Here is a 22,844-nt window from a genome sequence, read left to right on the forward strand (position 1 = left end):
GGGAAGGCCTTCACGCGCCGCTCCCACCTGATCCCGCACCACAGGGGACACACTGGGGTGAAGCCCTACGTGTGCCCCAAGTGCCACAAGGCCTTCAGCTGAAGCCCTCGCCTCCTGGTGCACCGGCTGAGCCACACGGGCAAGAAGACCTATGGCAGCACCCAGCGTGGGAAGGCCTTCAGCCAGAGCTCCCACCTCGTCTTCCACCAGACCACTCACATCCGGAAGAAACACCAGCCGGCCTCCCTGGTCAGAGTCCAGCGTTGAGGTCCAGGTTCAAAATCAAGCCATTTTTAGCAGATGGGATGCACTACTGCCTCGCTGAGATGGCGCATTCTGACTCCCACCTAGCACTCTTTCCAACCCTAACGCCCCCATCTACAGTCTTCCCGAGGCATGCGGTGCTCACTGTGTTCCAGGCCAAAGCAGTCTTTCATGGGACATCAGGCACGCCGCTGGGTTTGGAGGGGAACCAGGCCGAGAACGCCTTCTGTGCGGCGCCTATCGAGAGGCTCCTCCCGATTCCTAGAGAGGCAGCTGAGGGTTGCGCCTGACAAGGGCTTCGGGGCCACTGATGACGCACTACCGGCCGCGCCACTGCTTTTCCGGCCGGGGAGGGTGAGCCTGCGCCCTGGGTTTCCGTGTACCTTCGGGACCGTGGTCGCCGCCCCGCGGGGAGCCCGCGGACATCACGGTGAGCGGGCGGGGCCCAAGGGAGGGGAAGGCAGCGGCTCCGGGCGCATCTCGGCTGGGGCGGCGGCCCGGGTTTATGTAGGAAGCCCGCCCGGGCCTCATTCTCCCGGGATTGCTGCCTACACGCGCGGCTCCGAACTCCCGGGGGCCAGGCCCGGCTTGCAGCTTCAGCACTGCACTCACCAGGGCTTGGCACGGAGGACACGCCTAAGAAGATGGTGGAGTGAATGAATGAATGAGTGAATGATAATTGAGTGATGGGTAAATGATCAAGACCTAGAACCTGTTTTCGGAAAAGAAATCCTGGGGCCAGAGTTCTCGGTCTGGATACCGGCTGCTTCCCTCAAGGCGTCCTTCAGCTCAAACTTTTTAAGGGACCGACTTAGGAGAAGGCAAATAGTGTAAAGCGCGCTAGCTAGGAAGTCTTTAGACCTGGGTTATAATTCCCCATGATAGGGCCGGTTTACTTGATCTCTAAGGTTGAACTGTCTTTGCCTTCTTTTCTCTACAAAGCTCAGTTGATAGCATGTACGTGATAGCATGTATGGAAACGTTAATGTCTAACATCAAAAATTTACTATCCATTACTTGCCAAATATTACACAGGGTTTAGAGGCGGGCTCCAGTGTGAGTGACCCCGGAGCCCGCCAAATGGGAAGACGCTTCCAGTGAAGTGCTGAAAGATATATATGTGGGCAGATTTCTGTGGTAATGTTTTAAACCACGTTTATGTGGCACTTAACGTGTTCCAGGCACTGTGTGAAGCAGTCGAGCTAATTTATTTAGCCTTCACAGCAACGTATTGTCTAGTTTTTAATGAGGAAATTGAGGTACGAGAGAGATTACTTATCTGAGGACACATTGTTACTGAATGACCCAAGGCTGCAGGAGAGAGAGATGCAGTGTGCTGCTGCAGCCTGGAAGAATACGTTACTTAGGGCCAACAGGCAAATCAAGAAGGGCTTCAGAGGAGAGTGCATTGAAGTGTGGTCTTATTGAAGGAATTGTGGTTTCAAATTCTTGAAAAACACCACCTGGCTTCTCCAGAATCCTTCAGCCAGTTCTAGAGGGGTAGGGAAGTGACAGTGGGGAGAAAGCTTACAAGGCATGAGGAGGAAGCCAGATCCCTGTTAGTTTTAGCAAGATGAGGATGTAGATGTATATATCCATTCACCATAATACCCGTTTCCCCAAATCTGGATCCAAATAGATCTTTCTAGCATCTTAAGATCACCAGCAGTTGATTCCACATCATGTATTTGTGGAAGCACCTGTACATTCTGTTCTGGGCAACTTAGAGGCCAGGAGATCAGCAAACTATGGCTTATAGGCTAAATTTTGGTCTACTACCTGTTTTTGTAAAAAAGAAAAAGTTTTATTGAAACACAACCAAGCTCACTTATTTACATATCATCTAGTTCTGTTTTTAAGCTACAAAGGCAAGGTTTGCTAACTTTGACGTAAACAAACAGCTGATGATCCATTAACTAGAGAAGAGTGGTTGTCACCAACCTGTCCTTCTCAAACATACTAACGCCTAACCCCTGTTGAGTGCCTGATATGTGGCAGATAGCTTTATAAATGCTTTATGTGAATTAATTAACTAATTTAGGGAATTCCCTGGTGGTCCAGTGGTTAGGACTCCGAGCTTTCACTGCTGAGGGCCTGGGTTCAGTCCCTGGGGTCGGGGAACTAAGATCTTGCAAGCCACCTGGTGCAGCCAAAAAAAATAAATTAACTCATTTAGTCAAGGGCTTCACCGAACGTTGGAGCTGGAAGGACTTGTGAATAGTATCTAATTTGTCACCTTTCTCAGATAAATAGCCTGCTCATGTGGGTTATGGCAGAGCAGTTTCCTGAGTCCCAGTCCAGTTCACTTTGCTTCTTTGATCTTATTTTGAATACGAAATCAATACCATATCCATTAGGTGTGGTATTTAAAAAAGGGTTTGTTTTTTTTTTTTTGGGTGCTTAAATCCCTGAGTGAGATCTCTCGTTTTTAAATGGTTTTCTGACTATGAAATTGATTCATGTTTAATGCAGAAAAAATGAAATATGTAGAAGAATATAATGGACAAAATAAAGTAACCCATTAAATGACCTAGAGATCAGTTGACATTTTGGTGGGTTTTTCTCTGTCCTTTTTTATGTGTGTGTTTTGTATATATCTGTGTAGTAATAATAGTTTCTGTTTATTGAATGCTGGTATATATGTGCATTTTTTTTAGTGTTTTGTAGTCTCCTGTTTTAACATATTGTATTTTCTCATGAATATTCTTTGAAAACATGACTCAGTAGTTTCATAATCTATCTTATTAATATGCCATCAATGTTTACTTGCTTGTATTTCTTACAATTATAGTAACAATGTGATCTTTGTACATAAGTCTCTGTGCTCATCTCTGATTCTATTTTTTTCATTTGTTTTGTGTTATTACAGAGTTATTTATTTCTACAGGAAAACTTTCAAACATTACAAAAAGAAAGGCCTTAAAACAAAAGTTTACCATAATCTTACTCCTCAGAGATGATCATGGCTAACAAATTGATAGATATTCTGAGAGATTTAAGTTTTTTAAAGATAAGGCAAAGAGACTTCCCTGGCGGTCCAGTGGTTAGGACTTTGCCTTCCAATGCAGGGGGTGTAGGTTCAGCCCCTGGTTGGGGAGCTAAGATCCCTGCCAAAACATAAAACAGAAGCAGTATTGTAACAAGTGCAATAAAGACTTTAAAAATAGTCTGCATCGGCTTCCTAGGTGGTGCAGTGGTTAAGAATCTGCCTGCCAATGCAGAGGTCACGGGTTCGATCCCAGCTCCAGGAAGATCCCACATGCCGCAGAGCAACTAAGCCCGTGTGCCACAAAAAAAAAAAAAAAAAAAAAAATAGTCTGCATCAAAAAAAATCTTAAAAAAAAAAAAATAAGGCAAAATATAGATAATTGAAGAAATTTGGAAAATAGAGGAGAAAGTCATTCATAATTCATATCACCATAGTGATTTTTACTTTTCCTTCTTGGTCCTATTCATATTTTAACATATATATATGATGTTAGATTGTATTTGAAATTTTAACATCCTGTGTTTTATTCTCACTTGCATATAAGTATTTTTCCACATTGTCACATATTTTCATTTTCAAATATCTGATGTCTATATAATTTCCACCAAGTGGAAGTACAAGTGGAAGTACCATGATTTGCTAATTTCCTAAGCCTCAGTGTCCATCAACAGAAAAATTGTGTTTTCCAACAGTATTTCAGGGGATTTTTTTTTTTTTTTAAAGGTAACAAAAGAATTCAGTTTGGGTTTTTTTCTCCCCTTCTGGGAAGTTCCTTCTCTATGAAAAAGTTCTAAGAGTAGAATTACTAGGTTAAATAATATAGACATTTTTATGACATACTGATGACTGAAGATCTTCTGAGATCCATTGCAGGTGTTGTATATAGTACAGACTGAGAATTCTGTTCTGAGTTCCTATACCTACAAAATGGTAATGATGGTGTCCCAACTGCCACTTAGTTTACAACCTTAAGACCTAATATATTGGGTTGGCCAAAAAAGCTCGGGTTTTTTCTGGAACATCTTACGAACGAACTTTTTGGCCAACCCAATATATTGCCAGGTTATTTCTAGAAAGGTGGTACCAGTTTACATTCCCACCAGTGGTGTGTGAGAAGCTCTCTTTCCTTGCACTTTTGCCATGTTTGAGTTTTAGCATTAAAGAGAAAATTTCCAACTTGATATAAAAATGGATTCTTCATTCTTTCAGTTCCCATTTCTTTGATTACCACACAGATGGAACTTTGGTATGTCTTTTGGCCTTTTGTAATTCTTGTATTTGTTGTACTTCCCATTTTTCTATCAGTTCATCGTTTTTTTCTTTACTCATTGATAAGTCTTTATCAGGTCTATCTACTCCTTGATGTGTAAATCAAAAATAAATTTTCTAACGCTTTACTCAGTTTAGATTTATTTTGGTATGTGGTGTGAAGTAGGAATCTCACTAAGTGTTTTTTCCAGATAGTTAAGCAACAGTCCCAATATAAATTGTAATTTTCTTATGATTAGAATTGCCAATTTTTATCATATATTAAATTAGTTTACTTATTTCCCTTAGGGATTAGGAATCTCTAAAATCAAAAGCCAGAGTTAAACCTCCTTATAAATGTGTAAACTCACTGTTGAGGTTTCCTAGCTATACTCTTTTGATGATTTTATCTGTTACCCCCAGAATTTCAGTTACTCTGATAAAAACTCTACAGATTTTCAGCCCACACCTCTCTCCTCTGTTCCATATATGTATGCCTGATATTTCAAACTGAATGTATCTTTTTCCTCCTCAAACTAGTGTTCCCACTGTCACTAAAAGTCACTGTCATCACTCAAGCCCCAGACCAGCAAATTATTAACTTCTTCTCCTTCACATCTCTCTCCAGTGTTCATCCTGTCCTGTTGTTTTTGTCTCTTAAGTCAGCCCAGTCCCCTTATTGGACTGCTGAAACAACCTCCCGAGGGCAGGGGGTCCTCCAGCCTTCACCTTGCCTTTCCTACCTTCTACTTCTTGTACAAACTTCTCTCTGCCCTGTGGGCAAAGGGGTGTGTGTGTTGTGTGTTTAATAGCAGATCTAATCATGTCACATCTCTTTCAAACATTTTCCAATACTTTTTATGGCTTTCTGCTCACTTTAGGGTAAATTCCTTAAAATGGTTTTCAGGGTTGTATTTGCCTGCCTTGGGCTTCATGTCTTATTTCCAGTGCCTAATACTTTGGCCTTACTAGATCTCTTTCATTCTTCCAAAGTATGGGACGTGATTCCTTTTGTATATTCTGTTTCATCTCTCTGGTATCTTTTTCCTCTTCACCCGTCTAATTCTTATTTATCTCTTCTTCAGGGAGGCTTTCTTTCCCAGATTAGATTAGGTCCCCTCTGCTCTACATTCCACAGCACCCAGTATCTCTACTTTTATAATTCCCTTATTTGTAACTACTGGTGTAATGTCTTTGTTGAGCTGTGGTGTAAGCTCTAGGTGGGTGGGGGCATGTCTGACTCTTTCTCCACTGTCTAGCTCTGATTATACCCAGATGCCACCCTACTTCATGAGGCTCTGTAGGATTCTGCAGGATTATGTCCCTGCTATGGAAGAGGATCAGGAAATTCCAGATAGGATCCTCTTAAACATCTAAAACTCAACACTGAGGCACAGACCTTGATGAGAGGGCCACAGGGCCAGCCTTATTACATACTTCACCAGGTAACCTATTCTTCCATGCCTTCTGAGCTCTTGATTATGGTAAACCATATCTCTACCTTCTGTTTTCCTTGCAATAATGCTTCCAATTCTACTTCTCACTTCAGGGTTATATGGAGAGACAGTTTGGGATGAACAGTTAAGAGTTTGACTTTCCAAAAACCAGAAACTTTCTGTACTATTTTTGCAGCTCTTTGTAAGTCAAAAATTATTTCAGAAAGTTTTTTTTTTAACTGCAGCCTACACTCATATTGAGCTATGCCTGAAGAAAAAAAAATTTTTTTAATTTTATTTATTTATTGAAGAAAAAATTTTTAATTGATAAGACATCTAGAAGAAAGGACAATCAGTGTATCTCTAGGTTGTATCAAATAGAAATCCCTAACTACTATTCAGCTCCTTGACGTATAGGGGAGGTGGGTGCATCAGACTTAATGCATTAGCCTTGCTATGAGGCCATTTCCCAATGCAACTTTTGATTATGTTAATTGACTTTTCATATAGATTATTGTATAATGGAAAGAGTGCACTAGTTGACATGGATATTCCTATTCACTTACAGTTATGTTTATAAATAACATTCTGATTTATTTATCAAGTGCTTGAGTATTTGCTAACATGTCAGTCTGCCTGGCTGTCACTTCTTGGGCAGCTGACAAATGGAGTTTGTGAATCTAGAAAGCTGGAAGCCACCCGTGACTCTTGGTGATGCAGGCACATTGCTATCATGGCAGGTTTTGTGTGAGTTATCAGATAGTATCCCTAGGCAACAGCTCTATCTCATTTTTCTGTTTACTGGGACAGTGATATCCCCTCCCCGACCTTTTTTTCCTCTGTGAGCAGGGCTCCCAGTTTTCCAACCTTGAAGTCTTTTACAATCAAAGCAAAGAGAAGATTTGTGGATGTTGAATATGCAAGGAGCTGAAGAGAGAGAGATTGAAAGAGAGATTTGTCCAGGTGAGTGAGCAAGGGATCACCAGTGGAAGAAAGAGGAGGGCTTTGGAAATTTTTCAAGAGAAACTAAATGAAGCTCAAGAGAGAAAATTGCCCTCTCTTTTAGGGATTTTGGGGTGAATGTGAGTGAGCATCTCTTGAGGCCAGCTTTCCGTGGTACTCATTTGATCTCATTGCCACTATTTTGCACTTTTACATTCTTTCACTATCCACTCTTTGAATACAAACTGTCAGTGTTTCTTATCTTGCCCTAATTTTAGTTTTTATTGTTTGTTTTTTTCCCTTTACCTCCCTTGTCTCTGATTCTGTCACTTCCTTGGTGTCTTCAGCTACTCATTTCTCATTAATGGTGATCACCTCACCCTGATGCAGGTCTTTTCCACCAGCTGTAACTTCTGAATTACTCACCCCACTTGCTTTTATTGGCCCTTACTCATAGGCCATTACTGAGACCTGTCAAAGTTAGGTCCCTGTAAGTTCAGGGGCTTCCACTCTGCCTTGCAGAGATACTCACTCTGGTGGTTTTTTTCAGGTTGGGTGAATAAGCCTGCTCCAGAGCAGGATGGCTCTGAAATTGATTTGCCAGGGATAGCATCAAAGAGATCCCAAGAAGATGAATACCAGGATTCTACATTTGAAGAAAAATATATATGTGAGAGCATGAAGGAAAACCCTCCAAGAGAGGTTCCTGGACCATGCCTTTTCCAAGAAGGTTTTGGGGGAATAACTTTTATCCACAAAGAAGCACCTCCAGAAATGATTAGTCAAGAATACAATTTTGAGAGAAGCCTGCTTTTGACCTCAAGTCTTGTTACACATCTCAGGGTTTCTACAGAAGAGAGCCTACATCAGTGGGAGACAAGTAGCATACACTCCAATGAAACTTCAGACCAAAGTAAATGTCCGACCCTCTCTACACACAAAAAAACTTGGAAATGTAGCGATTGTGGAAAAACTTTTACTCAGAGCTCATCCTTTACCCAGCATCAGAGAACTCATACGAGACCCTACACATGTGAGGAATGTGGGAAAACTTTTACTCGTAGCTCATTCCTTGTTCGACATCAAAGAATTCATACTGGAGTGAAACCATATGGATGTGAGCAGTGTGGGAAAACATTTCGATGTCGATCATTTCTTACTCAGCATCAGAGAATCCACACTGGAGAGAAACCGTATAAATGTAATGAATGTGGGAATTCCTTCCGCAATCACTCACATCTCACTGAACACCAGAGAATTCACACTGGAGAGAAACCTTATAAATGTAATAGATGTGGGAAGGCATTCAGTCAGAACACACACCTCATTCATCATCAGAGAATTCACACTGGTGAGAAACCTTATTTATGCAACGAATGTGGCTCTTCTTTTCGCAAACACTCAAATCTTACACAACATCAAAGAATTCATACTGGGGAAAAACCCTATAGATGTGATGAATGTGGGAAAACTTTCCATACAAAGGCAAACCTCTCTCAGCATCAGAGAATTCATACTGGAGAGAAACCCTATAAATGTAAGGAATGTGGGAAAGCATTTTGTCAGAGCCCATCCCTTATTAAACACCAGAGAATTCATACTGGAGAAAAACCCTATAAGTGTAAGGAATGTGGCAAAGCTTTTGCTCAGAGCACCCCACTCACTAAACATCAGAGAATTCATACAGGGGAAAGACCCTACAAATGCAGTGAATGTGGTAAAGCTTTCATTCAGAGCATTTGCCTTATTCGGCATCAGAGAAGTCACACCGGAGAAAAACCCTATAAATGCAATGAATGTGGGAAGGGCTTCAACCAGAATACTTGCCTCACTCAGCATAAGAGAATTCATACTGGAGAGAAGCCCTATAAATGTCAAGAATGTGGGAAAGCCTTTGCTCACAACACATCTCTTACTGAACATCACAGAACTCACACAGGTGAGAAGCTCTATAAATGCAGTGAGTGTGAGAAAACCTTCCGCAAGTATGCACACCTTAGTGAACATTACAGGATTCACACGGGTGAGAAGCCTTATGAGTGCATTGAATGTGGGAAATTCTTCAGACACAGTTCAGTCCTTTTCAGACATCAGAAACTTCACAGTGGTGAATAACCCTGGCACTCAGGTTATGACAGTTTCTCTAGAGAGTGACCAGGAATCTGGCTGAGGGGAGAGGGACAGGAAGAGTTCCTAGAGGGAAAGATAAAGAAGCCTTGGCTACTGTACTCCAGAAGGGTATTTCCAGAAGTGGAGGTGGGAGCTTGGAGAATGCAGAGCCTACTCCAGCTGGACATCTGGGAATACAGGGTAGGAAAGAAGTTTCTGCTTTTCAGAGGAATTGTTGCTCTTTGCCATTGCTTTCCCATGGCACTCTCATACCTAGAGGTGCCATTTGTTACCAGTGTTTCCCTTATTACACCCCTGCTTCACCTTCCCAACTTGTCACCTGTGTTCATTGGTCACTAGGCTGAGGTGCTTTTCCAAACTGATTGTCACTGTGAAAGTGGCAGCAGTTCTGAGGTAGTTCTGCATAGTCTCCAGATGCCTGAGGCAGCTCTGACCATGCTACCGTGGGGAGGCTGTCCATCTGTGGAAGTGTTGCCATGAAGGGGAGGCATACACAAGTGAAAACAGAATCCTTATTCATTCATTTATTCAACAAATAAGGGGATATGTGGCAAGAACTGGGCTGATGGCTACAGAAAAGTTGGTGAAGAAGGCTTTTATCAGGGTGAGGAAAAGCTTTCCTGATCCTTTCATGTTGGAGGGTGACTTGGGGCTAAGAAGGAAATAAGAAATCAAGAGACTTCTCTTGAATGATGTTGGTTTGTGGGAAGGAAGTCAGATCTGTTCAGAAGGTCACGGAGAGGAAGACGTAACCTCTGTCCCAGAGGAATATTGGCTTACCCAGAAAGAAAATGGTTTATGCTAGGTTTCTAGTGGTAAGAATCTCAGAGCAGGAAGCCTGCCTGTGACTCAAGTCACCCACATATCCTTGTCCTGGACTAGGGTGTATGTACACCTGTCTCTTGTAAGTTTGGCTGGGCCACTAATGCACAGGGACCAGGACAGGGGGCCCACTAGGATTAACAAAGTAGGACTTGGTTTGTTAGCCTTGAGAGGGGAGAAAGCATTAGTGATGAAGTGGTCACCATAGTGGGGAGGGCTAGGTTTTGTGTAATCGTGGCATTGGTGGCTATACCCATAGAGTCATTAGAGCTCAGGTGTTTCTGTTTTTATTGGGATTCTTATTCCAGGATATTTATCATTCCCCTCAGAGTGGAGCATCTAGGGAAACACCTCTCATGGGATGAATTTGGAAAGAATTCTAGAGAGAATTACCTCTTTTTCAAATTCCTGACAATCAAGATAATACAGTTTGCCATGACTGTAATGGTATTTTATTTTGAGGGGAAGAAAGAGCACGTTTCGCTTTCATTTCCCCCATTCTCTTTCATGTTCTTGACTGCTACCCAGAGATTCAGCTCTGGAAGATTGAGGATAGCCTTTGACTAATATTTGAAATAGTTTCTATGCTCTGAAGCTTATATAGTTTTAAAAGTGTGACTATTAAACACAACTAAAGTAAGTTAATTCTGGAATGGTTATTTGGAACTCAGCATCAATTTTTTTCCCCAGAGCAAGTCTTTTACAAGCATTGGTTTGAGCAGTTAATTACCAATAATGGGAATGTGGCAAAAATAACATACTTTTCCCTCTCCAGCTATAAAGACTATGTTCTCAAACCTGCAATAGGGCAGTTCATAATTGAGTAAATTAATATCTTATGGGAAAAATAACCCTATGAAAACTTTATATTTTATGCTCATGGAAAAAAATATATAGTCTACTGAAAGCAAATGTCAATGTATTTTTTTTCTAAATGAAAAAAAAAAAACCCACTAAAGAATTCATTTCTAGCGCATAGTAAATGTTCAATAAATATTTGTGGTAATAATATATTTTAATGAAACTTTGCCTACCAAAAACTTTAGGAACTTCCTGATATTTAGAGTAATATTTATATGCTACTATCTTTGGAGTCTTGAGTGGAAATTAGAGAGGAAAGGGAGAATTTTCTTGAGGAAGAAATGGGAAAACCTTAAGCATGAAAGATGTCTAAGTTGTTAGATTTTCGAAAATAGAATGGAGAAAATGGATTAAATGGAGTTTTTAATCCTCAGGCTAAGAGAGTCTCGTACTATTTTTACTTCCTGGGGAAACAAAAGAAAAGGAACTCATTATCTTTACCCTCATCCCATATTCTCATACTTGCAAATATTTGCTCCTGGTTTTCTTTTAATTGCTGGCCCATCATGTGCCTAGTCACTCCAGCTTGGCCCCACGTCTAGGAATTGTCCTCTTCCTCAGCCTTCCCTCGTTATATCCATTCAGCCACTATGTCCTGTTGACATGATATCCTAAATCTGGAAGCCATCTCCACTGCTGCTGCTTTATTCCAACTCCTTGGTTAATTTCCTAGGCTATTTTTCTGTTTTTCCAGCCAGTCTTGCAGTTTCTTGCCCTACTAGGCCATCTTTCATGTTTCTTCTGGATGGTCTTTGCAAGACACAATCATGGCAGCTCTGTTGTTCTCTCTCTGAATAGAGTACTAGCCTCAAGGGGCACCTCAGTCTCCTCATCTGGCCCAGGCCTGCTTGACCATTCTCAGAGGACATACCTTGCATGTTCTGTTCCGTGGTGCAAATTCCTGTGACTCATCATCATCATTGGACTCTACTTTGGCACCTGTTCCCTACTTCCCTTCCCTGCTTCTGCTTGCCTGGGAGGCTCCCGTTTGTCACTTATGAATGTGCTCAGGCAACATCTCTTCAAAGCTGTCTCTGACTTCATGTATTTTTATTATTTCTGTATTTTGTAACGTCATTTTATGTATCATGTTAAGTTGTAATGGCTAGTTTACAAATCTTTCTCTTCCCACTGAGCTGTCAGCTCCATCAGGGCAGGAGACGTGAAATTCATCTTTGTATCCACAGTCTCTGGCATTTAGTAGGTGCTCAATAAATATCTGTCGAGCTCAGCTAAAATCAAGTCAGACATTTCTCCATGCCCACCTGCAGGTTGTGACTTAGGTACACAGTTGCCAGCAGAAGGGAGGTATACATGAGCATACCTGAGCAGAAAGGTGAATACATGAGTACGTCACGAAGTGTTTGCCAGAAGCAAGAATTCTGAACCTTCCCGCAAAGTCCAGAGTGTGTGGTCCACTCTGATATAGAGAGGATCTCACTGGAAAAAGTAATATGTAGCAAAGAATTTTTTTTTTGCGGGGGGTGGGGGGGGCGGCGGTTGCTACAAATTAGGAATTTAAATGTCCCATCATAGTTTAACAAAGTCAGGGTCAACAGGAAGAGGAAAATGCATGCAGCTGTAGAAGCACAGCTATGTCAACTGGAGTATCTATGAAGTAAGAGAAACAGGAGCTGAGCAGTGATGCTGGCCTGGCAGGAGAGCAGTTGAACTTAGAAACCCCAACATGGAAGCACTTTCTGAGCTCATGGCTTTCCCTGGGCTCTGGAATGATAAAAGAATTAGAATGTGTTGCTTATATTCAGTGTGCCAAAATATAATTTGTAACTTCAGAAGGACATGGGATGAGGCCACATGAGAGCCTCAAAAAGACAAAAGGAAAAACAGAAAGATGATTGGACTTGCCCAAGGTCACACACCTAGTCTGAGGTGAAATTGAAACTACAGCGTCCTTGCTTTCCCATCAGAATTCTCTTTTATTGGTTGTACCTCTGCTCCGTGATGCCTCCATATGTCTGTTATGCCCTATTCCTAAGAATGGGAGAAGCTCACTTCAGATCAAGAAGCTTTTTGGCCCACAGAATAAGACCTTAACTGCATGTAAGTGAGGATGAGAAATAAGTTGATCTTGCATTTTGACCCCATCTTTCTCTCTACAGAATGCAGAAATCTACTCTTGACCCCAGGTAGCTCTAGTTTCACTCTCTTGCAACTGCGGGCTAGAGCAAGGCTAGGGTCATTTTAGTTTTGTAGAATGTTTTTGGTGTCCATTCCTCCAATCCGTTTTCCACCTCTCACTGAAAAACCTCATCCCAAATTGCACTTAAGCCCCTGATTCCTATTTCTAGTAAGCTGCTCTGCCTAGGGTACCCTACACCAGGGTTAGTTTCCACCCAGCAGAACATGCTGATTTAGAGATTTTTGAAGCCTAAAAGTTAGGGGAAAAATGAGTAGGCCTGGGCTCTCTGGCATGTGGGATGTTAGGGCTGTGGAGGAAGAACATGCCATCAGATTCAAAAGAAGTGCTGACACTGTGACACTGGGTAAAAAGAAAGGCAAGACCAACATTGTTCCCTGGCATGTCAGCTAACAGTTCTACAAAGGGTCCCCTTTCAGCTGAAGATGGTTAGCGATTAGGTTAGGTTTCAGTCTGGCATCTCCACTCCTGTTTTCAGTGTCCTAAATGGCCTCCATTTTGGGGAAACAGTCCATCTGGAAATTTGAGCAGATTTAACTTATTTGCTGCATCACATTCATTTATTGTTTACTACTGCACAGTAGGGATATGATGGTAAGCAGACAGCCCTATTTTCCTAGATCAGTGGGAATGCCTGGAAGTAGGTCAGGTGCCCTATTGCCCATGCCTTCATTGCTGGAATACATTTGTCAGGATGAGCCCTTATGTGTGAACACTTCTGGAGTGAGGATCAGCAAGATCTAAAACTTCGCGAAAGAGGGTAGGGGGTGCTATCTTGGAGGCTGGAAAGGTCCTGGAAGCCAATTCAGTCAGTGGGGGACTGAAGCTGGGATTTGGGGAACATGACAGGACGAACATTACCAGAAATTCTTGGTAATTTCCACGAATTAGCCTCATTTAATCCTCACAACCCTATGAAATTGGTATCATTAAGGAATGGGGATAGAGGGATAGAGTAACTCACCCCAGTACACACACTGAAAATCTGAGACTTAAGCCCAAAGTAGAGCTCTTGTCTTTTGGCTGATTGTTGAACAAAGACATGGAAGGGTGTTTGCAGTTCCTCTGAGGAGGCCAATTATCTGGAAGGTGACATTGTGTATAAGGCTGAAGCCAGCTTTGGGAAAACCTTTAGAAGACCTCCAAAGGACCGTGACCTGGAAAAGAGTATCTAGGTGGATAAATGTGGTTGGGTGGCCGGGTGAATTAACCTGTAGTAAGAGCTCCTTGCGGGGGCCCCCACTCTTACTTGCCTTCAGCCTCCTTATTCCGGGGAGAGGTACACGGAGATAGCTTTGCGACCATTTCTGAGCGGGGCAGGAAGCGCACCGCCCCGCCCCCCCCGCCCCCCCCCCCCCCCGCCTCCCTAGGGAGGAGTCCGCTGCGGGTGCGGGCGCCGCGCGGACTGGTGACGTCACGCCGGCCCCGAGCGTCGGCGACAAGCTGCGGGCGGCCCGGGAGCGCGCTGAAGACCGAGGGCGGAGAGGCGCGGCCGGCGGCGCCACGGGTAGAGCCTGGTGAGCGGAGTCGGCGGTGCCCGGATACGGCTGGTCCCAGCCGGAAACCAGCCGGCCGCAGCGCCTCTTCGTTCCCGGCAAGCAAGGTCCTTCGGAGCACCTACTCTCTTTGTGCGTTGTCCTGTCTCATTGACTTTTTGTCATTGGTGATACATACCTCGGAGAACAGTGACATTCATTCAGACTTAAAATAGTCATTTGGTTAGGGATGGGCTATTCCTGGATTCCCCTGAATCCAGAGTATGAAGGAGGTAGGCTGACAACTTATGGATGCTCTTTCTCCTCTCTTTGCACTTCAAATTCCTGCTCTTCCTCATGAGAAGAGTCCCCAGGAGACAAACCTTGGTCATTTGTGTTCCTAACAGCTTGTCTCTGGGTAAGTAGGTGGGACCCACCAGTGACTACTATACCTAGACCCTGTGAAAACACAAAACCACCCAGAAATGGGACCATCTTACTCAAATCAGAGTGAGAGTGGCTTATTGTGAAAGAAGACTAGGGAGTAATTAGTTATAGGATAGATCAGAGTGTGCAGTAATTTCTTATTGCATGAACTTAAACTGCAGTCATCTAGTGGAACACCCTGAAACCAGTCAGTGAATTGCTAAGTATGATGCTTTAATGGTGTAGTGGTCAGAAACTGGTAATAAATTATGGAAGACTCATTGCAAAGGTGATTGTGTTTCCTCAGAGTGTATGCAGTGGGCTCCTGGCCTCGTTTGGAATAAGAGCTTAAGTAATCACAACTGCCATTGTTAGTGGCCATCAGAAGGCAATGTGGAGCCTGGGTATCTGTTAAACTCAGTAAGAATAATACTGGGTGAACTGGGTTTTTAGGTAATGGGAACTTTGTGAATAGATATGAATATTTATGTCCTGAAGAATTCAGTCTAGGCTAATATGTACACGTAATACATGTACACATGTGTCCATATGTGCACTGAGAGATCCTAGAAGAAAACTCATCAAAATACCAACTGTTTCCTATGGGTGGTAGGATTTTAAGTAATTTCATTTTTGAATTAACTGACTATCTTACAGAACCCTCCCTTTTTTTCTGTATTATTAAGAAAAGAAACCCTTTTTTTTATTTTGGAAAATGAAAATAAAGGAAGTAAAGGTGTAGTTAGAGTTTTGGTTTTATGTTTAGCTGTTTAAACCACTTAGAGTTTTTGTTTTGTTTTTCTTTAAGAACTTTTATTGAGATACAATTGACGTACAACAAACTGCATACATTTAAAGTGTACAATTTGATTTTTTTTTCTTATTAGTAATGTATACATGGCAATCCCAATCTCCCATTCATTCCCCCCCAAACTAAACCACTTAGAGTTTATTTTTGTGTATAGTAGGTCCATACTGGAATTTTATACAGCAGATAAAGATAGATTCACACAAAATAGTCACTACATTAACAACCAATGTGGTACAGGACTGCCCATTCAGAGCAGTCTCTGACTAAACATTTTTTAGAAAATTTTATTGGATTATAGTTGATTCACAATGTTGTGTTAGTTTCAGGTGTACAGCAAAGTGGTTCAATTATGCATGTACATATATTCATTCTTTTTCAGATTCTTTTCTCATATAGATTATCACAGAATATTGAGTAGAGTTCCCTGTGCTATACAGTAGGTACTTATTGGTTATCTTATATATACTAGTTTGTGTATGTTAATCCCAAGCTCCAGCTTTATCCCTCCTCCCCAGGTTTCCCCTTTAGTAACCATAAGTTTGTTTTCTATATCTGTAAGTCTTTCTGTTTTTTAAATAAGTTCATTTGTATCATTTTTAAAAATTATATCCACATATGAGGTGATATTATATGATACTTGTCTTTCTCTGTCTGACTTACTTCACTTAATATGATCATCTCTGGGTCCGTTCATGTTGCTGCAAATGGCATTATTTCATGCTCATTATGGCTGAGTAATATTCCATTGTGTATATGTACCACATCTTTATCCTGTCGATGGACATTTAGGTTGCTTCCATGTTTTGGCTATTGTAAATAGTGCTGCAATGAACATTGGGGTGCATGCATCCTTTCAAATTATGGTTTTCTCCAGATATATGCCCAGGATTGGAATTGCTGGATCATATGGTAGCTCTGTTTTTAGTTTTTTAAGGAACCTCCATAGTGGTTATACCAATTTACATTCCCACTAACAGTGTAGGAGGGTTCCCTTTTCTCCACACCTTCTCCAGCATTTATTGTTTGTTGACTTTTTGATGATGGCCATTCCGACTAGTGTGATGTTATACCTCATTGTAGTTTTGATTTGCATTTCTCTGATAATTAGTGATGTTGAACATCTTTTCGTGTTATTTTTAGCCATCTATATTCCTTCTCTGGAGAAATGTCTGTTTAGATCTTCTGCCTATTTTTTTATTTTTGTTTGTTTGTTTTTTGTTTTTGACATAGAACTGCATGAGCTGTTTGTATATTTTGGAGATTCTGACTGTAAACCATTTGTGCAGATACCCCCATGTTACCAGTTGATTCTCAGCTCCGGTAGATCTGTATGTACCAACATGAAATGATCTCAAAGATGTATTCCTTAGTGAAAAAAAATCAAACTACATAGCAGCATCTAGACAACAATTTTATTTCTGTAAAAAGAATCCAATGCTGTATGTGTGTAAAAACTATGGAGGAAAAAAGACTGAAAGAATATATTCCAAATTATCTCTAGGAAAGGGATGGTTTTGTTTGGGTAGAGCGGGGTGGTGATGGTTATAAAAATTAATATTTTATCCTGTATACTTTCATATGATCTAAATATGTTAAGGTGAGGATATATTCATGTGTAACTTGTATAATTAGAAAACTGAAATAGAAGGGGCCCTCAGGGAATAAGAGTGTGTTGGTGTCTCCAGACATCCAGAGGTCACTATGATGTATGGAGCCTGAATATCTGAATACCATTCTCTGATTCTGTGCACCTTTATTGAGAGCATCAGGTTCAAAGTTTGATGCCATTAAGATTGTCTAAGTAGTCCACTCTTTCTCCAGTTCTGTGCTTCCTAAGAAGTGTCCTGATGACAGTGATTTGGTTCCCATACAGTTTTTCTATAGTGGAGAGAATGTATTAACCAGCTGGACATTAAGCATATAAAATTTTCATTGTAAACTAGCAAAGTGACTTTCTGTTTTCTACATCATTCTCCTTGTGAATTTGATTAGTACACATCAGATTCTGAAGCATTTTTTTGGCTCCAAAGGTGAGGGCCAGATCCTGGATCATGGTGCTATAGATGAAGTTACTGTCCAATGAGGGCTTATTCCCTAAGGACCACCTCTGTGTTGTTTTTATGTAAACAAAACAGTGATATCTTATTTTCTTTCATTAAGCAGAACTCTAGTTTTCAAGCCTAGATCTTTCCCAATTATAATTAGGGACTGAATGTTTTGGAGAGAGAGGTGCAAAGAGACACCTATCAAGGTGAGTGAATAGGGAAGGATTGGTGAGATGGGACCAGCAAAAGTTACAGGCCAGATCACCTTTGAAATCTTGAAAGAGAAACTCTTCAATTTTCACTGGTCTGCCAAGATACTGCTTATAGTTAACCTAAGGAAATATAATTACTTTCCACTCATTTGTTGAGGACTAGAGACTATAGGTGAGTAGTAATTTTCCCCAACACTTAGCCAAGATTAGAATACTTAACCCTTTCACATTCTCCTACTATTTATCACTCTGAATATTCCTAAGTTTGGATCTGTTTTTAGTATTTGAGTGTTTCAGAATCAATCACAGTAGGGAAGTTTATAGATTTCCCAAGACCTGTCACTACTTAATCTCTTTTTCCCAATCACCTATTCTAATCTTTTCTCCAGGTCATTGTGATCTACTTTCTCTCTTATTGAGAAGAGGATAAAAATCAGGACTCCACAATGCAGTTCCTCTGTTCTGCATGGAGGACATTTTCCATTGTGAATTTTTTTTTCAGGTAAGAAAACCAAGCCTGATGGCACAGTGTTAAATGACTTGAAAAGACGTGGAGGGTCAGAGAGCCTGGTCATCAGGGGTTCACATTAGGAGAAGTTGAAGATGCATGCTGAATAAGGACTAGTGGGGGAAATCCTGCAGGAATGATGGGGAGGACACCACATGCATATAGACCTTTCACAGGAGAACAGTGTTGCTCTAAGGATAATCATCTTTGAGAAAGTACCTTGTAAGTATTGTGAATTTGAGAGAAAGTTTCTTCTAAACTGGAACCTATTAGAAGCCCCTTCATTGTGTTACAAACAGCATGAGTTCCAGCCAGATTTCACTGCAAATGAAACATCAGAGACTTAAAAGGCAGAAGAAACCTTCAAAGTGTAGTGAATGTGGAAAGTTTTTTACTCAGAGATCATCTCTTATCCAGCATCAGAGGATTCACTTGGGAGAGAAACCATATGTGTGTACCGAATGTGGAACTTGTTTCCGTAAACAGTCAAATCTTACTCAACATCTGAGGATTCATACAGGAGAGAAACCTTATAAATGTAATGAATGTGAGAAAGCCTTCCAAACAAAAGCAGTCCTTGTCCAGCATCTGAGAATTCATACTGGGGAGAAACCCTATAAATGCAATGAATGTGGCAAAGCCTTTTGTCAGAGTCCATCCCTTATTAAACACCTGCGAATTCATACTGGAGAGAAACCCTATAAATGCAGTGAGTGTGGCAAAGCCTTCAGTCAGAGCATATGCCTTACTCGTCATCAGAGAAGTCATTCTGGAGATAGACCTTATAAGTGTAACGACTGTGGGAAAGCCTTTAATCAAAGTGCGTGCCTCATGCAGCATCAGAGAATCCACTCAGGAGAGAAGCCCTACACATGTACACAATGTGGTAAAGCCTTCACTCAGAACTCTTCCCTTGTTGAACACGAGAGAACTCACACTGGAGAGAAACTTTTTAAGTGTAGTGAGTGTGAAAAAACCTTCCGCAAGCAAGCACACCTTAGTGAACATTATAGAATTCACACTGGAGAGAAACCTTATGAATGTGCTAACTGTGGGAAATCCTTCAGGCACAGCTCAGCACTTGCTCGACATCAGAGGCTTCATGCTGGAGAATAAAACTCGGGATATAACTAGGGTGGAAAGACTTGTATCAATATGAAAACACTTTCCCCCCCCTAAATTCTTAAGAGATTAGGACTCAATCTGTGGCTGGGATGAATGTTCTGTATGTTCAGCAAGAAGCAATGTGTCCTAAAAGTTAAGAAAATAGACTCAGAACTAGATATTGTTGAGTTTGATGGCTTCTCTGCCACTAAATGGGTGTCTGGCCTTTTAACTCTCCAAGCCTCAGTTTTTTCCATTCTCCCCAAAGAATAATGAGGGTACTCACTACGGTTGTCTTGAGAATAAATGAGTTGTATATAATAACTAACTGCCAGTAATTGGTTTTGAGTGATAGATGTTCCAGAAGTTTATAAATCTGGTTATTGAAAACAAAGGCCAACATTAGGGTTTTTTTGGTTCTCATAATGTATTTTTTCTTAAGAATGTTCGTGTAATTGGGTTGTGATTTCATAATCTACAGAAGGCTATTTAAACTATAATGTATAGATTTAAATAGGAGAACACATTTAAGTCCAGTTTCTCCTTCAAAAAATTCAGATTTAATCAGAGAAAAAAGAAATGATTGGGATTTGAATGGACATTTTGTACTCTGAAAAGCTTTATGTAGATTTTGATACCTTCCATTGTTGGATCTAATTTCACTTCAAGCTCTGGACTTCTCATTTCAATGAAAAGGGAATCCTCACTGACACTGATTGTGTTTTGGGGTGGGGTGGGGTGTGAAGAAGGCACAGGAGAATAGAGAGGGGATGGAAAATAGAGAATATGAGCCTGTCAATGAGGACATGGCTTTACTTGTTCTGAAATCTAGGAGCACAATACTAAAGGGGAGCCTCTTAAGGGAAGAGGAGGGTAGGAGACGTTAGGTTCTCAGGTGCCAGTGGGTGGGACCAACTTGAGAATAGTGTTTTGGGAATAAGTGGGTGGGGTGCCTCTCTTGCAACAAAGAATGGCTTCTTGAAATTCAAAAGAAGCAAAGAAATCAAAGGATGCTTTTAATGGTGCTTCATGCAATGCTAATAAGCTACTTAATGTAAACAAGCACAGCTAACACTAAAACGTACACTTGTAAGAAAGGTAGGAGCTATTTTCCACATTCCAGAATCAAGGAAAAAGAAAGAGGAACTTGACTTCCTCAAAGTCAAACAGGTAATGTCAGAGTTGAATCTCAGTTTAGATCCTGGTTTTTATAGTACCAAACTCACAGGTAATTTTCCATCAGTGAACCATTCCATTGTGTGAGATGCCAAAATTGTGAAAACCATTAAAAAAAGGGGGGGTGGAGTATTTTTTCAACTTAAAGTAATGTGTGCTAATTGAAATACATTTTATAAAATGACTGGAAAAAATTAAAATTATGTGCTTTCAACAAGTAAATATACTAAAGTAGTTATTTCAGTGTATTTATTCTAGCCTTTCTTCTCTGCTTAGCTTTTCTTTGTTCTATTTAAAAAAGTAACTATGGGGAATTCCCTAGCAGTCCAGTGTTTAGGTCTCTGTGCTTCCACTGCTGTGGGCCTGGGTTCAATCCCTGGTCAGTGAACTAGGATCCCACAAGCCTGAGCTGCCAGAAAAAAGGGGGGAAAATAAAGTAAGTATGATTATTGTCCTAACTCTTGCTATGTGATTTAACATAAGAATTTAGCCACACTATAACAGACTTTTCTATAAACCCTGTTTTAATGGCTGCCTAACATTTTATTGACCTGCTTATAATTTATTGACTTGTTTCCCTTGTTTGATATTTAAATTAATGCCATTTTTTTCTTATAAATCAGCTAGTCCACTTAGTGCAATGCCTGACACATGGTGTGTGCTCCTGTTAGCTGGTAAAATTATTAACTCAGCGGTGAAATATGTTTGTGTATAAGTTTTTCATCATTTTAAAGTATTGCCCTAGGATTTTCAGAAGGTATGATGTTTAATTTTATTTTTAAAATTTCATTACTTTTTTTGACTAGATGATACAAGTTTATGGTTTAAAATTCTAAAACCACAAAAGTCAAAGAGTCAAAAGCCTTCTTGCCAGCCACTCCAGATAACCAATATTATCAGTTTCTTGTTTTCCTTCCAGAGATAGATGATTATAAACAAGGAAACATGTTTCCCTCCTTTTTCAAAAATAGACTTTTTAAGAACAGTTTTATGTTCACAGCAAGGTTGAATGGAAAGTACATGGCATTCCCACACATGTGCAATCTCCCCACTGTCAATGTCCTGCACCAGAGTGATACATTTGTTACACTCCGTGAACCTACACACTAGGAACTGAAAGTTCATAGTTTAAGTTAGGGTTAACTTTTTTTTTTCCTTAATTGAAATATACTTGATTTGCAATGTTGTGTTAGTTTCTGGTGTACAGCAAAGTAATTCAGATATGTATGTGTATAGGTATGTATATACATATATGTATATAACATTCTTTATAATTTTTTTTTTTTTTTGGTTGCTTCGGGTCTTACTTGAGGCATATGAGATCTTTGTTGTGGCATGCAGGATCATTCGTTGTGGTGCTCAGGCTTCTCTAGTTGCTGCATGTGGGCTCTCTAGTTGTGGTGCACAGGCTCCAGAGCACATGGGCTCAGTAGTTGCAGCCCGCAGGCTTAGTTGCTCTGTGGCATGTGGGACTTTAGTTCCCCAACCAGGGATTGAACCTGCGTCCCCTGCATTGGAAGGCAGATTCTTAACCACTGGACCACCAGGGAAGTCCCCTATATTCTTTTCCATTATGGCTTATTGTGAACTATATTGTATATAGTTCCCTGTGCTATACAGGACCTTGTTGTTTACCCATTCTATATATGATAGTTTGCATCTGTTGGTCCCAAATTCCCACTCCAACCCTCCCCCACCACCACCCCCTTGGCAACTACAAGTCTGTTCTCTATGAGTCTGTTTCTGTTTCATAGATAAGTTCGTGTCATATTTTAGAATCCACATATAAATGATATCATATGGTTACTTGTCATTCTCTTTCTGACTTACTTTGCTTAGTATGATAATCTCTAGGTCCACCCATGTAGCTGCAAATGGCATTATTTCATTCTTTTTTATGGCTGAGTAACATTCCATTGTGCTGGGGACTTCCAGCACAGTGAAAAGTGCTGAGTCCAACATGTGGCTATTTAAACTAGTAATTAACAGAAAAGTTAAGTTTCTCACTCACTCTGGCCACATTTCCAGTGCTCAATGGTCACATGTGGCTAGGGACAGCAAAGCTATGAAACATTTCCATTACTGTGGAATATACTATCAGACAGTGCTGGCCCTGATGGTTGGCTTTCCTAGGCAATAAACTTAAAAATATTTTTTGGAGGCTGATATAGATTTGTTGACCTTTTATTTTGATGAGTGAGCACATTAAATTAACCTACTGTTTGTTATAACCATTA

The 22,844-nt window shown here is 40.9% G+C and overlaps 2 protein-coding genes across 5 annotated transcripts; both read left to right on the forward strand.

The window, feature by feature from the left end:
• The first annotated feature begins 558 nt into the window (after nucleotides 1–558).
• On the forward strand, nucleotides 559–11,931 carry ZNF502 (zinc finger protein 502). 2 transcript variants are annotated; one of them, XM_057706753.1, is made up of 3 exons: nucleotides 559–694; nucleotides 6,787–6,900; nucleotides 7,430–11,931. In XM_057706753.1, exons 2-3 carry the CDS (start codon nucleotides 6,846–6,848, stop codon nucleotides 8,992–8,994), a joined length of 1,620 nt encoding a protein of 539 aa, XP_057562736.1. In that variant the 5' UTR covers nucleotides 559–694; nucleotides 6,787–6,845; the 3' UTR covers nucleotides 8,995–11,931. The 2 variants fall into 2 exon arrangements, with proteins under 2 accessions (XP_057562736.1, XP_057562737.1); XM_057706754.1 differs by lacking the exon at nucleotides 6,787–6,900 and having other exon boundaries at nucleotides 617–694.
• On the forward strand, nucleotides 616–20,796 carry ZNF501 (zinc finger protein 501). Of its 3 annotated transcripts, none has more exons than XM_057706756.1 (2): nucleotides 616–694; nucleotides 18,209–20,796. In XM_057706756.1, the coding sequence occupies exon 2, from the start codon at nucleotides 18,628–18,630 to the stop codon at nucleotides 19,441–19,443; it is 816 nt and encodes a 271-aa protein (XP_057562739.1). In that variant the 5' UTR covers nucleotides 616–694; nucleotides 18,209–18,627; the 3' UTR covers nucleotides 19,444–20,796. The 3 variants fall into 3 exon arrangements, with proteins under 3 accessions (XP_057562739.1, XP_057562741.1, XP_057562740.1); XM_057706758.1 differs by lacking the exon at nucleotides 616–694 and adding an exon at nucleotides 14,332–14,743; XM_057706757.1 differs by lacking the exon at nucleotides 616–694 and adding an exon at nucleotides 14,332–14,743 and having other exon boundaries at nucleotides 18,322–20,796.
• Nucleotides 20,797–22,844: the final 2,048 nt, after the last annotated feature.

The sequence above is a fragment of the Hippopotamus amphibius genome, chromosome 13 (assembly GCF_030028045.1).
Source record: "Hippopotamus amphibius kiboko isolate mHipAmp2 chromosome 13, mHipAmp2.hap2, whole genome shotgun sequence".
Lineage (NCBI taxonomy): Eukaryota > Metazoa > Chordata > Mammalia > Artiodactyla > Hippopotamidae > Hippopotamus > Hippopotamus amphibius.